Source organism: Juglans microcarpa x Juglans regia, chromosome 3S (genome assembly GCF_004785595.1).
Source record: "Juglans microcarpa x Juglans regia isolate MS1-56 chromosome 3S, Jm3101_v1.0, whole genome shotgun sequence".
NCBI lineage: Eukaryota > Viridiplantae > Streptophyta > Magnoliopsida > Fagales > Juglandaceae > Juglans > Juglans microcarpa x Juglans regia.
In genome coordinates this window covers 27,046,846-27,062,608 of record NC_054599.1, presented here as the reverse complement: position 1 = coordinate 27,062,608, position 15,763 = coordinate 27,046,846, and the positions used below count along the sequence as shown (strand labels likewise).

The following is a 15,763-nucleotide window of genomic DNA, read 5'->3' as shown; positions in this document are numbered from 1 at the left end:
AGCTACAAATATTGTAACAGAAACTTTCATTAAAGGAAATTACTAACTCGTTAAAACACAAAATTTTTAATTGCAAAGCAGAACTAATGTTCTCTTCTCCTCAAAGCTACAACACAAAAAATCCTCAAAATCGGCAGTAGGATGTGGTTATGTGATTCGCATCAGCGGGCCATAGGGAAGAAAGATGGAATATTGATGACACTACAACTTGAGGAAAACAAACTCTTCAATGGCTGGAACATCGCCTATTTTCTTCAAAGCTTCCTTGCTAGGTTGATCGTCCACCCCAATTGCCATTACAGCTTGTTTTCTGGGGGCAATCCTTCCAACACTCATAAAGTTGACATTCACATTCTCCTCACCCAAAATGCTCCCAACCGTTCCAATCATACCTGGCTGATCGACCTGCCTGCAGAGTATAATACTACCTTCCAAAGTGACATCAACGTCGAAAGATCCTACCTTTGTCAAATGGGGAATCCCATCTTTCACGCGTCCCTCAACCTTAATCTCCCCATACTCAGATATAGAACTGGCAAATCTGGATTCCACGTTGGCAATCTGGACTTGGATGAAATCAAGTGGACTCTCAGGCGATCCATCTAGATTGATTCTCTCCTCAGTTATCTTGAGACCTCTCTGCTTAGCAGTGAAATCAGCATTAACCAAATTCACAAATACACTGGATATGGGCTCAATGAGACCCTTGATGATCATGGCACGAAGAAGCCTGGTGTCAAGATCATCGGGGCCTCTAGCAGAAGCATAGGTCACTTTAACAGTTTTCATGCCACTTCCTCCAGCTACCAATTGAACAGCAAGTCTACCCAGTTTCTCGGCAAGTTCAACATATGGTTTCAGTTCTGTTAACACCTGCAGTTGATAAGGAATGATAAAATTGTGAAATCTAAGTAACTGAATGAAATCTAGTTTATGCATCACATGTAATGGTTTATCTGCAACCTTTATATGTACAGACCCAGAATACTGACCATGGTTGCAATATGCTATCCATTTTCAACAAATTGGCAACTTATCAAAATTCGGTAGTTTAGGATGCAAATTAAGAAAATGAAGATAGCTCGAGGATGCAAGATGTAGATTTCTCCTTTGCCAAATAAAACTAAAACTGTTATAGTCTATTGGCCTTACTTTCAGAAAAAATAACTACAGAAAACTCACACAGCGAAGAAAATGTCTACTTAATACCCGCATTACACCTTGTTCAGTATCAAAAACTAATCTGCCCATGCAATACACGTATAACTCCAGGATGTTTTTCAATAAAACAAAAGAAATGAGACAGAGGCCACATTAAATTCTAAAGTGAGATTTAAATAAAGCACTGGATCTTGACACTGAAAGCAAAGAAAGATGACACAAATAAATACCTCTGCAGGAACCATTGGGGCATTGACTGCAGTAGCAGCAAGCTCCCCTTTCAGGGCTCCCACAACAGCTTCTGCTACTTCAATGGCCACCCCTTCCTGCACATAAACCCACATATACGTTAACTTGGTCAAAGAAAAAGCTAGCGAATATAAAAAATACTAGTCATTCAACACACTTGAGCTTCCATTGTGCTGGCACCAAGATGAGGGGTCACAGTAACTCTCTCGTGCTGAACCAACTTGCTGTCTTTTGGTGGTGGCTCCTGTGTGAAAACATCAAGTGCCGCCTATAACAAATAGACCATGTTATAAACCTTTCTCAACAATAAGAATTTGTTCTTCAAGCATGAGAATGTAAGAACCTGAGCAACAATTCCAGCATCCAGTGCCCTCACTAGAGCTTCTTCATCAATAACTCCCCCACGAGCAACATTGACAATCCGAACTCCTTTCTTCATCTTTGCAAAAGTTTCATCATTGAGAATCTTTGATGTAGCAGGAGTAAGAGGCATGTGCAAAGAGATGAAATCTGCAGTTGCTAAGGCTTCGTCAAAACTCACAAGGTCTACTCCTATTGCCCGAGCACGGTCTGATGGGGCATATGGATCATGCGCAATCACATGCATACCAAGCCCCTTCGCACGTCGGGCAACTTCTGATCCAACCTTTCCAAACCCCATCACAGCAAGTGTTTTTCCAACAAGTGAGACTCCTACATATTTATTCCGCTGCCATTTTCCTGGAATAAAAAACTTGTGTAATTTATAGGTATTTATGTTTCTAGACCAGAAACTGAAGCCAATATCTTAAAAATATTTTTGATTACTTATCTTTACTTGACAAACAAACATATTATAATACAGTAAAACAATCTATAGAATAACCGGTATCAATATAAGCAAGTTAGGGAACCTCAACGATTAGTGAAATCCCTTCCTTCACCTAAAAAGCATCGATTTTTCATCCAAAGATCTCAGAGAAAATAAAAAGGTCGCCAAAAATCTTCTATTTTTCACCATGTAGACGTGCTTTTATTTTTTAAGCTCGTTGTCAAAAACCCCACAAATTAAAGAATCTAAAATGCAAGAAAGCAGATCTGTATGAGAAATGCATTTCTAAACTAATTTCCCCTGCTTTTCAAAGCAAAAGAACTCAAACAAATGCCATCCAGATTCCAAACACAACTAACTACTCACTAAAAAAATGGTTTCAAACCCGTTTCCTAATTGTACCGAAAAAACAAATCGACGAAATGTCCAGAAGAAATTCAATTCAAGTACCCTTGTAAAAAAAGGGTAATATATAGACTGACCAGCTTTAACAGAAGCATCGGCTTGAGCAACGTTCCTGGCCATGGCAGCCAAGAGCGCGATACCGTGCTCGGCGGCGGCAACAGTGTTAGCGGTGGGGGCGTTGACCACCAAACATCCGTGCTCGGTCGCTGCGGCTAGATCGACATTGTCGATGCCCACGCCGGCCCTCCCGACGACCTTGAGCCGCCCGGCCGAGGACTCGAACACCTCGCGGCTCACCTTGGTCCCGCTCCGGACGATCAGCGCGTCGCAGAGCGAGATCTTGGTGCACAGCTCCTCGGGGCTCAGGTTATAGGCGCAATCCACGTTGGCAAACTCCTTCAGCAACTCAATTCCGGCATCTCCCAACTTCTCTGCCACCAGCACGGTCGGCTTGCCGCCAAGAGCCGCCGCGGAGACAACCACCACGAGCGGCTTGACTGACCTGCGGGTGGGATGGATCGCAACTGAAAACGCGGAGTAGAGCGGTAGTTTAGTGTTAAGAGACGGCGTCTTGAGAAATGGGGTCCGGAGGGTTTGGGATGAGGAGGTAGCCATAACCGGTGGTGGGGAAGTACAGGCCGGTTTTTTTGGGGGGGGGGGGGGGGGGGGGGTAATACGAGGTTGGCTAACTTGCGCCGTCGGGGGGCTGGTTTGGTTTGGGGAGTAAATAAGATTCGCTGGGTTCCTACTTCCTATAAGGAACGTGAGGTGAGATTGACAGGGGTTACGCTTACGCAGGACTATGAATGTGTTTTATTAGAGCCTGAGACAGATCCGAACTGGCATGGTTGGAACTTGGCTAGAATTTATAGCTTGAGTGAGAAAATTGTAGTTCCACACGCGCTCCCGATGGTGAGAGTTGGGGTCGAAAATGGTTGCCAGACTGTGAGTCAAGACACAAGGCAAGATATCTGTAGATCCCACCAAATCATTAAACGGCTACTGGCGCTTTGATCAAGTGATTCACTTGCTATTAGATCGACGAAATAATCTCTCCAAAATCTGCTTTTTGCCCAGTGATTCACCGGCAACTAGATCCAGGGGCAGGAATCCCACCTTATTCTCAAACCGGGTGGCTCGGTTAATTGGGTAGGTAGGCTCATCTTGCGTACAAAATTACAAATTCCGTGGGGTCCCGAGTGGGTAAGCTACCAACCGCAGGCTCGCAGCCTTGATTATGCTTGATCACATTGGTTGAGGTGATGTTATTTATAATTCTTTTTTATTTTTACGAATGATGTGAGATTCGCGGCACAATTAGTTCATTTGTATTAATTCATTCTATTTTATTATTATAATTTTTTTTTAAAATTTTTATATAAAATATAATAAATAATTCAATTTTTTTAAATTTTAAAATAATAATAATATTAAAAATAATATTCTAATAATATTTTATTTAACTCATCTAAAACTATCTTAACTCATCTCTGAATCTAAATAAGATTTGACTTAATTTAGATACTAAAATCATCTCAATCTATCATTATAATTTTTATAAATTTTCACATAAAATATAATAAATAATTTAATTTTTTTAAATTTTAAAAGAATAATAATATTAAAAAAATATTCTAAAAATATTTTATTTAAAATCATTTCATCTCATCTCACTGTCTAACTACCTAAATAGTTGGCGTAAGTCCTAAATCAAATATAAAAATTCAAAGAGAAGCTGAATTCCATCCTAAATGGTTGGTGAACAATATTTGGGGATGCATCCACCACGCCCATCTAGTCGAGTGAGTGGTAGGAACGGTCACAACAGCAGCAAATTTCTGCATTAAAGGCAGCATCAATATGTGTAATACCCAAATGGAAATGGCATATGCTTTATGGGTTGGTGGGGGTTTGAAAATAGAAGAAATGGCAATCACTTTCACTTGGACTACAAGGATCTCCGTATATCCATGAATATTTGATCTTGTTTCTGTTCAAATTCAAACTAGATACTTCTTCCATTGTACATGATGAAAATTGTGCACGCATCATATCATCCCCTACAAATTTTTATTTATAATCAGTGTATAACACATTTTCTACACTATTGATTTCAATTAAATTATTTAATTTGAAAGATAAAATTTTCAATTAAAATATTATCGTGTGAGGTAAGAAATATGATTAGTGAGTAGAAAGCATATTCAGTGATATATATATATTAAAAAATAAAAATAAAACGCCACATGGGATGTCGTAATTGGGTTGGGGTAGGCACTATTTTCTTTATGCAAATTGGGCCAATGGCACTCAATAGTCAATACATCTTTTATTAGGCATTGGGTAACTTGACACAGTAGCAAAACGCATGAGAAATTTGTCGGCAAGTTATCTATCCAAATAATTCCAACAGTGTGCGAATTGTGGTACTGGTCCCTATGGGCCTCCTTTAAACTAATAGATTAGTTCTGTTCTACTCCGTTGTACTTGTGGGATCTTCTAGGAGTTGGTTTGATGTCTTCAGGAAGAACCAACACCAACTTAATCCATTATGATCCAACGACAAACCAAACCCATCAATAATCCTACTGTAATACAAGGATTAGTTGAGGACAAAATTTCTTATTACTTAGGGCTAGTTTAGGTGCTATTTATTATTTTATTATTATTTTATATTTATTTTTTATTATTATTCACTATTATTCACTACTATTAAATATTTTATCATTATTTTTTATTATTTTTTCATTATTATTCAATATTCTATCGTTATTTTTTATTACTTTTTTACTATCATTTACAGAATATCTGAGATCACCTCACTACCCAAACACAACCTTAAGCTTGTTTAGAGGTTATGTTTGTTGTGTAATAATGTGCAAAACAAAAACACACACATCAACGATGAAAAATAAAGTAAAAACAATCACAATCAAGTACACGACGCACAATATACATGATTCGACAAATTGCCTACATTCACTGAGCTGCAAAAATCTTATTAACTAAAAGAGATTATAATCACTCAATCTCAACTCACGCTCTCTAGGACTTTTTGCTCTCTCACACAATATGTACTCACTAGACAATTGTTTTTTTTTAATCAAAATATACATAAAGTCGTACAAAACAAGTCAAATATAACGTATATATCAAACGGCGCTGGAAATCCTTATCTGACGAAATCTACGTTATTCGATCGAGCGGAGTGTTAAGCATGCATCGAGCAAATAACCAAATCAATATTGGCTCGAGCGAGACTTGAGCGAACACTAGGGTTTGTGTCTCGCTCAAGCTCATTGTCACAGAGGACTTGAGCGAACTCATTGGTTGAGTTTCGTTCGAGTGCATGTCGAGTGCATATAAAGCAAATACTCTGTTTCTCGATTTTCAGCTCTAAAACTAATTTTCACATACACCTCAACAATCTCCCACTTGGAGCTTAGGTCTCCACATGCCAGCCACTGTTTCCAGCCAATCTTTATCATCTCTGCAACTCACAGTTCCAGTCTTCTAGCCAGAAGACACACTAAAGTCAAGCCCGACTTCAGTCTTTCACATATATCGCCCTTAGTCAGCACATCCGCATGATGACTCACAACTCCCACTACACTAGGAGTATTTAGTCTTGAACCGATCTTGGCAACCTTAGCCAACTTTCCCAGGCTTTCATGAGGAACAACAAAGCTGACTTCTTTTGGCTTCCTCACATGTTTCGCGCAATCAAGCCTGTCTTTTTGCACTCTTGTATTTTCCTACACATCACTAGACCCTGATGTTAAATACAATGAGTTAGATCTCTTACCATGCGCTAAGACCAGCGCACCCTTAGTGATCTTCCATGCTCCTCCAGAGAACACTACTGCATAACCGCTGTCATCAAGCTGTCCCACAAAGATAAGGTTTTTCTTTAGATCTAGAATATGTCTGACTTGCTGTAGAGTCCACACGCTCCTGGTTGAAAGTGTAATGCGCACATCACTCACTTCCATTACATCCAGTGTCTCTCCATCAGCCGCATACATTTTCCCAAATTCACCAACAACATAATTCTGCATGATTTCTCAATGTGATGTGCTATAAAACGAAGCCCTTGAATCCAACACCCAATCATCAATCGAACTGTGCATTGCAAGAAGTAAGGCATAATGAATTTCTTCTACCACTACATTCACCGCATTATCCTCAGCACTTTCTTGATTCATGCAGTTTTTCTTGATGTAGCCCGGCTTGCCACAACTTCAGCACGTGATCTGCTGCCCAGATCTCATCTTGCTCTTCCCTACTCTGGGAGCTTGACTTGTCATGTCCTATGCCCCGATTGTCAATATTCAGGGCAGATCCTAAACCCAAGATCTCACCCGAGTCTCTCTTACGTACCTCTTCAGCAAGGACCATTTCACGTATGTCATCGTAGTTTTGTTTCATTTTACCAACTGAACTACCCATAGACATCCTCATGGTCTCCCAACTATTTGGTAGTGATGCCAGCAGAATCAGCGCTCTGATCTCATCATCAAACTCAATCTCTACAGAAGACAATTAATTTGTGATTATATTAAATTCATTTAAGTGTTGGGCTACATACATACCTTCTGACATTTTCAGATTGAACAATTTCTTTATTTTTTTATTAAGTGCACCTTATTGTTCGCCAACGGCTTTTCATACATACTTGACAAAGTTGTCATGAGATCCACCATGATTCTCTCCTTATTGACATTGTGTGCCACTGTTCTAGACAAGATTAGCCGAACAAGCCCTAGAACCTGTCGATCTAACAGGGTCCACTCAGCATCATCCATGCTCTTCGGCTTCTTTCTCAACAGTGGAAGGTGGAGCCTTTTTCCATAGAGATAATTCTCGATCTGCATCTTCCAGTACTCACAATCAGTGTTGTCGAACTTCTCAATCCCAGGTGCGTTCACTTTATCTCCAGCCATCATTCTCTTTCAGATTTGGCATTACCTCTTGATACCGGTTGTTGTGTAATGTTGTGCAAAACATACACACCAACGATGACAAATAAAGTAAAAACAATCACAATCAAGCACACGACGCATAATATACGTAGTTCGACAAATTGCCTTTATCCACAGAGCTGTAGAAATCTTATTAACCAGACTCAATCTCAACTCACACTCTCTAGGACTTTTTACTCTCTCACATAATATGCACTTACTAAACAATTGTTCTCTCTCAAAATATGCTGAAAGTCGTACAAAACAAGTCAAATATGACACACACACATATATATATATATATATATATATATATCAAATGATAGCTTCCAATAATTGAAGAAATATATATATATATATATATATATCAAACGGCGATAGAAATCCTAATCTAGAAAAATCTGTGTTATTCGCTCGAGTGGAATGTAGAGCGCGTATCGAGCAAATGACCAAATCAACATTGGCTTGAGCAGAGTGTCGAGCGGGATTCGAGCAAACATTAAAGTTTGTGTCTTGCTCGAACTCACTATTGCACGAGACTCGAGTGAACTCATGGGTTGAGCTTCGCTTGAGCGCACGTTGAGCGCACATCAATCAAACACTTTGTTTCTCGATTCTCAGGTCCAAAATTAATCTCCACATACACCCCCAATAGCGTTTGGGTAGTGAGATGAGATGTGATGAAAATTTTATGAATAATAGTAAAATAGTTTGTGAATAGTAGTGGGATAGTTTGAGTTGAATATTTTTTGAGTTTTGGGAAAGAAAAGAGAAAAAATTGAATAAAAGATATTATAAAATTAAAATATTGTTAGAATATAATTTTATAATATTTTTTTTGTTTGAGGATTTGAAAAAGTTGAATTATTTTTTATTTTGTGTTTGAAAGTTTGAAAAATTGTAATAATTAGTTTAAAAATATTTTTATTTAAATTGTGTTTGGGAATGAGATGAGATGAGATAAGAATTTTTGGATAAAATTTATTTCCAAACAAGCCTTAGTTACAATGAGATGAAATAAAAAAATTTCAAAATTCATCAAAACTTCATTTTCAACCATCAAGTAAATACAAAATATTTTTTAATTTTAAATATTCCATTTTTTATAATAATTACAATTTTTACAGACTTCAAAACTAATTAAAAAAAATACAATTTTTCAAACTTCAAAATAAAAATACCATTCAAAAATAATATTCAAACAATTTGTTAATTTTATAATATTTTTATTCAACTTTTTTTCTTTCATTTTTTAAAACGCAAAAAATATCTTAACTCAAACTATTTTATTATTATTGACATACAATTTCATTTATATTTGCAAAAGTTTGAAATAATCCAAATGTACACACGAGCATTGAGGCCAAGCCAACAATCTTAATACCAACTTAACTAATCTTTTTTATAATGGATGTGATAGATGTTGAAATACTTGCTACACTAATAATAAATATTACACGAAGTTTTTGTATGGGATATGGGCGATGTCTTTTGCTTGAAACAATGGTAGGAAATTTTTTAAATCATGTCAATATTGTATATTCAGTCTACAGTTTGTCTGTGAATCCATGTAGTTTTTAAATTTTGTTGAGATATTTTGATCTATAAAGAGAATTATAAAAATCAATTTCTTTACAAATCAATGTGAATTAATATATATATTAAAAACCATGCTATAATCATCACAAAGATGTATCTTATACGTAGAAAATTCTAATTAATATTAATCAGCCAAACATACAACACTTAAATTCTAATTAATATTACTCACACATGTTAGCTCTTTGTCCAACCTCCAACTCAACAAAACACGAACACACAAAACAACCCAAGAAACCTTTCGTGGGTCCTAAATACATCACTAATTAAGCATAGTATGGGGTCGTCCTCTCTAGGACTTGAAGGGCTTCTTTCATGGTGGGTCTCTTATGGGGGACAGGAGAAGCGCAGCTAAAACATAGTTTGAAGCACGTGAACATGACATCCTCCCTGCCCTCCACTTCATTCCTGATTGACGCATCAGCCATTCTCGAAACCCGGTTTTTATCCTCTACAACTGAACCGGCCGCGGTCCACTGTTCCAGTTCCCCCTCTGAGAACACCCTCCCAGTCAGAAGTTCAAGCAAAACTATCCCAAATGAGTACACGTCCCACTTGGGATGGGGTTTCAGGTTCTCGAGGGACTCGGGTGCTTGATAAGGAGATGCACTGCTTCCCACTGACGTTCCCGCAGGTGTGTGGGGGCTGGCACCAGTGATGGGGAAATCTGGCATGCCCTCGCGAATGGTTGTTGCGGGTCTTTGGCCATGGCTTCCAAAAAACCGGGCTGAACCGATCGCTTTGTGACTGCTCATGTTGCCCAAGACGAGGCGCTCCAGCCCAAAGTCTCCGATTATCGGCTCCATGTCAGAGTTCAAGAGGATGTTGCTGGGTTTAATGTTGCCATGCACGTGTTTCTTCTCGTGGATGTAGGCCAGTCCCCGGGCTACTCCTCTTGCAATCTTCAGCCGGACCTCAAGAGAGAGATGAGTACTTGGTGATGAGCCTGATTTTCCTGAATATCAGGAAATTAAAACAAAGAACATGAAAATTTGTTTTATTTAGCTGTAATTGCAGCCATTCATGCAGAAAATGTGAGTTGAATATACGAAATCCCATTCCAAATGGCTCGAGAAAATTATGCACAAAAATACTAGCTCAAAGACATTAGTAAATAGATCAATGGTTTCTTTAATTTTTCTATTTACATAAATAGATATAGGGATAAACTCAATTTTTACTAGATCAGTTTCTTTCCTTCTCTCTTTTTTTATGAGTAGTGACAGGGATACAACTCTATCACAATTCATAATAAAATATAATTTTTAAAATATTATATAAAAATAAAAGTTGGATTAAAATTTTAAAAAATATATTATTTTAAATCAGAGTTGTACACAGGTTGTTAAGAAGTAGTTGGTGTATATTTTAACTTTTTGATATCCATCGTTAACTTGGGCCCAGTAGAGAGGAGCACCATGCTAACTCTGCCTAGAGCATCGAGTCAATTGCGAGGACCGATATTAAAGTCTGAGCTTAGATTCTAGGTTTTGCTAACGATATTACTTCAATTAACTCAAATACTCTTATTATTATTTTTTATCTAATTTTATTATTATTTATTTATCTATTTTTTATTACTGTTTAATGTTCTATTATTATTTTTTCGACTGTTCAGTACAGTGACAATCATGCGTGCCATTGGAAAATAAAACGGAGAATTGCAAATATACATAAAAAGAAAAAAAAGATATTGAAGAGGGAGCTTACTGTAGCTGGTGCTCCCAAGGCTGCCATTAGAAACATAGTCATAGATAACGAGTTTCTCATCCTCTCTCCAGTAGAACCCACGAATCCGTACCAAGTTGGGGTGGCGCAGCTTAGCTATGGCCCTGACCTGGTTCTCAAAGTCCCTCATCCTCTCAACCCCGCTCTCTCCTATCCTTCTCACGGCCAACGCAGTCCCATCCTCAAGTACCGCCTTGTAAACAATGCTCGCCCCGCTGGCTCCCAGCATATATGCCGACGCCTTGAGTAAAGTCTCCAGCTCCAGCTCTGTCTCTCCGTCCACTGTCACAAGCTCACCTTTCTGATCATGATCCCCGCTTGGATGGACGTTTCCGACTTTGCGTTTAATATCAGGGTCACTATCAGAATTGGTTGCTTCTGAAGTCTCTTCGCCTAGGCAGGACCAAGTCATGGGGTTTCTGTGAACCGTGTCGTGTTTGATGCTCGCTTCTACTTTCTTTTCTGACTTCGTTGCCGCATGTTTTGGTTCGAGAATGTTGTTTTTCTTTCTCAGATGGTAGACATAGAAAACGAGCATTGCAAGGAGGCCTATACCGGCCAAGTCTCCGAGAGCTATTCCGGCTATGGTCCCGGGCTTTAGACCTCCTTGTGCTGAGTTCTGATCGGCCCCATTTGGTGTGTTAGGTGAGCCTGTTACTGGGGTTGAGCCAACGACTTTGGGTATGACCGCAATTGCTGGAGAAGTGGATGTGGCATTGGGAGGATTAGACAAAGTAGAAGGAATCGAGCAAAGGTTCTTCAGAGGTTTGCCACAGAGGTCCGTGTTCCCTGCAAAGAACTCGTTTTTCTGGTTGAGCGAAGCCAGAGAATCCGGAATAGGTCCGGTTAGGTTGTTGAATGAGAGATCGATTGTAGAATTTTGCGGTATTTGTTCTGAAAACTCGGGTGGGATTTTGCCTGAAATCTTATTGTAAGAGAGGTTCAAGTAGCGCAAATTACCTCCACCAAAACCAAGAGGCAAAGAGCCATTAAGCAGATTCGAAGACAAATCTAAAACTTCAACCGAGTTGAAACCACTTGGAACACTACCGGAAAAGTAATTACTCCTCAAAGAAACAACGGTCAGATTCTGCAAAGGAGTGAGATTTTGAGGTATCTTCCCGGAAAGTGCATTATCAGAAAGATTCAGCAACTGTAAGCTTCTTAACCCACCTATAAGCTCAGCTGGTAGGTCACCGGTGATGACATTGTTTGAAAGGGAAAGCACCTGAAGCTCTGACGCCTTGAAGATTGAATTGGGCAGAGACCCATTGAAGAAATTGCTGGAGAGATCGAGATGGCGAAGGTGTTGGATCATGCCGAGGTCGGCGGGGACTGAACCCAGAAGCTGGCTGTTGGGGAGGACTAAGCTGGTGACCCTAAACGTATCCGGCGTGCAGGTGACTCCGGTCCATGAGCATGGTGTTTCGTCGTTGTAATTCCAGCTCTCCAAGACTGATAGTGGGTCACTGAGGATTGAGTATCTCAAGGAAAGCAAGAGGATCCCATCCGAGTTGAGAGCGAATGAGGGAAGTAGAAGGAGAACAGAGGCAGTGATTCTCCACCAGAAATGGAGGTTCTTGGTGTTGCAACTCATGATTTGTTGAACTAGTTCAGCACCGTAGCTTCAAGGTCATGGTGAAGAAATAGAGTCAGAGACAGAGAAGGAGGGATATGGTGACCAACTATGGTTAAGTTGTTTTGGTGACCAAATCTTTAATTGGGAGTATAAGCGAGTGAAAATGGAGGAAAACTAGGTGTGATATGCTAAAAGACACCGACTCTGAAGTCAAGTGTAGAGAGAAAAATAGCAGTTAGTAATTTGTATAAGATTAGTACAAGAGAATGGAGGAAAAGTTGTTGAGTTGCAGAAAGATGCAGAGAGCAAAAACGGGCGGTGTAACTCTGTGAATAATAATGAATGGAGAACTTTCCTGAACATGGGAAATATAATTTTAATGGGGACAGTTGTACTGCCTCTGCAAACCCTCTCCGTTTACTATCTGTGTACTCACGAGTCAGGCAGGTAAAACAGAGAGGAATCTCATTTCTGCTACAAGACGCCCAAGTGAGTTGGCACCCATATCATGTTGCCAAGAACGAAGTCTAATGTGCTATGGAGTATTGACCCGAAATTTTTAATTCACTCCCCGCAAAGTAAATTTATAGATTTACTGCATTCGATTATAAAAGTATTTTGATCGATCGTATCATATAAAAATATATTAATTTTTAAATTTATGTTTATGAAATCGTTTTTTGTAGTCAGTACTTCTCAATTTTTATTCCCTGCCTCTCTACCTCTCGTGGGTTTATACATAGTTTCCAGTTTTTCCTTTCATTAGGCAGAATGCACTGCATTTAGCAATTCCTTCACAATTACCTTCTATATTCTGCTCTCTTTTTGGTTACATGTAACAGATGAATGACCAACATCTCATTAAGGGGGCCACAAACCAATAAAGCCTCTGTACTTTGGTTTCTCTCAACTTTCTAAGTGGATCTCATTCCCCATTTTATTACTGGTGCTAGAGTTCAATATATGGACCATATCCCATGTGTACTCGGTATCCTATTTTTCTGAATTGTATTTGATAAGGGATAAAATAGACTTGACTGTAAAACAAAAAATAACCCACATCAGTAGACAAGTGGAAAGATTAGACTGAGATGAGATGAGATGAGATAATTTTAAATGAGTTGAATAAAATATTGTTAGAATATTTTTTTAATATTATTATCGTTTTGAGATTTGAAAAAGTTCAATTATTTATTATATGTTGTGTGAAAATTTGATAAAGTTGTAATGATGAGATGATTTATGTATCAAAACGAGCCCTAAAGGGGGCAAAGGACGTGTACTTTTGATCATAGTCACGAGTTCATGTTTTGGTTATTAAAATGTGATGCACATACGTTGAATATAGTCAAATATACAAGGAACGAGACAAAACTTCGAAGAAAAAGAGCTTTCACTTTCAGCATTGGAGTTGAACCAAATTCCCTATTTTTTGGGTCATGTAATTGGGAATTTTCTATGGTTTTATCTATATTGAAGTGGTTTGGTCACAGCAATAAAAGCTCAAGAGTGGCATCGCAGACTCGCTGGAAAGCATATAAAGTCTGTCATCCATAAGAAGAGGGAGATTGAGATGTTGGAAAAATCTTTTGCTTGGTACACAAAGAATAGGCTAATCTGGAGGTACACAAAGATTGATCAATTTAATGTTAAGAATGCATATCATTTGGAAATGAGTATTAGAAGAAGAGAGTTTGGCGAAGCCTCAGTTTGCTCAGGGGATAGGGAGAGCTGAAAAGCTATTTGGAGTATGAACACGCCTAGAGTGGTCAAGACTTTCATTTGGAAAGCTCTAAATGATAGCTTGCCTACAAGAGTGAACCTAATGAAGAGGAAAATTATAGAAGATGCTAGATGTCCGATATGTGAAGGAGAGGAGGAATCAATATGCCATATCCTGTGGAGCTGTGCAGCTGCATCTGATGTATGGGCAGGGTTGTTGAGTCCTATCCAAAAATGGTCTTGCAATGAAGACGATATACTCAAGATGTGGGTAAAGCTTACTCAGAACTTGCAGCAGGAGGATTTGGAGGTTGTGGCAACCATAATGAGAAGGCTATGGACTAGAAGAAGTTTATTTTTGAAAAGTTTTTTCCGGTCCCAGGGTGGTGGTGAAACAAGCTAGAGATAGCCTTGAAGAATTCCGGGGGATACAAAGTAATTCTGAGGGACCCGAGATTATGGTGCGAAGAGACAGAAGCATGGTAAGATGGAAACCTCCAATCGGTAGTAGCATTAAAGTGAATTGGGATGCGGCATTTGAGTCAAAAAACCAGAAGATGGGTGGAGGAGTGATGATCAGAGATTCAAAGGGGGAGATCTTAGCTTCTTTGTGCATGAATAAGCACTATGTATCACACCCTTTAATTGCAGAAACCTTGGCGCTATGGAGGGCAATGTCACTTTGTGCTGAACTTAATATCTCATCTGTTCTTTTGTTCTTTTTGAAGGGGATGCTTTAGAGGCGATAAAGGCTATTAACAAGGAATATGAGGTATGAGCAATTGATAGAAGATGTAAAGAGAGTCCTTCAGAGCAGAAACAGGTGGAATATACAGTATATACAAAGAGAGGGTAACATTATAGCTCATCAGTTAGCCAAACTAGGTTTTACGGGTGAGGAAGAGAAAGTATGGATAGAAGAGTGTCCAAAAGAAGTGTATACACTGAATGAAATTACAGATTTATTTCAAAAAAAAAAAAAAATAGATGTTAATAGAATGAGTAGTTACCAAGTGAAAACAGAAGTTAATAGAATGAGTAGTTACCAAGTCTGATGAAGAACTTGGGGGAAGGCAGAACATGACCCAAGGATAGCTTCATCTGGAGACGGGACATATTTCGGAAATGGGAAAAATTTGCCAAGCACAAACAAGTGGCTCTGCTGCCCTGATGTCCAAGCGACACAATTAAAATTTCCAGACACTAATGTTTATATAACTTCAATGGTACGATCGCTGTACAATAGAGGTCCAAGATTGGTGCATCTTTATCTGCAGAATGGTAAGAGATGTCCTAGAGAAGATCTCTTTGCCTTTTTGGGATGCCCTTTCTTTCCTTCACTTCCTAGTCACACGGTGATACCTTACCCTCTAGGCGTTTCTTTCCTGAAAGCAGTTAAAGTTTTAGGCTGTATTTGGATATTGAATTGAATTGAGTTGATAAAATATTATTAGAATATTTTTTTAATATTATTATCATTTTAAAATTTAAAAAAGTTGAATTATTTATTATATTTTGTATTGAAATTTAAAAAAATTATAATGATGA

The 15,763-nt window shown here is 38.6% G+C and overlaps 3 protein-coding genes across 3 annotated transcripts; 1 reads left to right on the top strand and 2 right to left on the bottom strand.

Moving 5' to 3' along the window:
- Nucleotides 1-9: 9 nt before the first annotated feature.
- Nucleotides 10-3,462, bottom strand: LOC121257029 (D-3-phosphoglycerate dehydrogenase 1, chloroplastic-like). Its single transcript, XM_041157888.1, has 5 exons — nucleotides 2,704-3,462; nucleotides 1,754-2,130; nucleotides 1,568-1,678; nucleotides 1,392-1,487; nucleotides 10-873 (listed from the first exon to the last, which is right to left on the bottom strand). Exons 1-5 carry the CDS (start codon nucleotides 3,239-3,241, stop codon nucleotides 202-204), a joined length of 1,794 nt encoding a protein of 597 aa, XP_041013822.1. The 5' UTR covers nucleotides 3,242-3,462; the 3' UTR covers nucleotides 10-201.
- A 5,865-nt stretch (nucleotides 3,463-9,327) lies between these two features.
- Nucleotides 9,328-12,937, bottom strand: LOC121257028 (probable LRR receptor-like serine/threonine-protein kinase At4g37250). Its single transcript, XM_041157887.1, has 2 exons — nucleotides 10,897-12,937; nucleotides 9,328-10,141 (listed from the first exon to the last, which is right to left on the bottom strand). Exons 1-2 carry the CDS (start codon nucleotides 12,509-12,511, stop codon nucleotides 9,453-9,455), a joined length of 2,304 nt encoding a protein of 767 aa, XP_041013821.1. The 5' UTR covers nucleotides 12,512-12,937; the 3' UTR covers nucleotides 9,328-9,452.
- A 1,306-nt stretch (nucleotides 12,938-14,243) lies between these two features.
- On the top strand, nucleotides 14,244-14,955 carry LOC121258849. The gene is made up of 2 exons (XM_041160377.1): nucleotides 14,244-14,548; nucleotides 14,598-14,955. The coding sequence occupies exons 1-2, from the start codon at nucleotides 14,244-14,246 to the stop codon at nucleotides 14,953-14,955; spliced, it is 663 nt and encodes a 220-aa protein (XP_041016311.1).
- The last annotated feature ends 808 nt before the right edge of the window (nucleotides 14,956-15,763 follow it).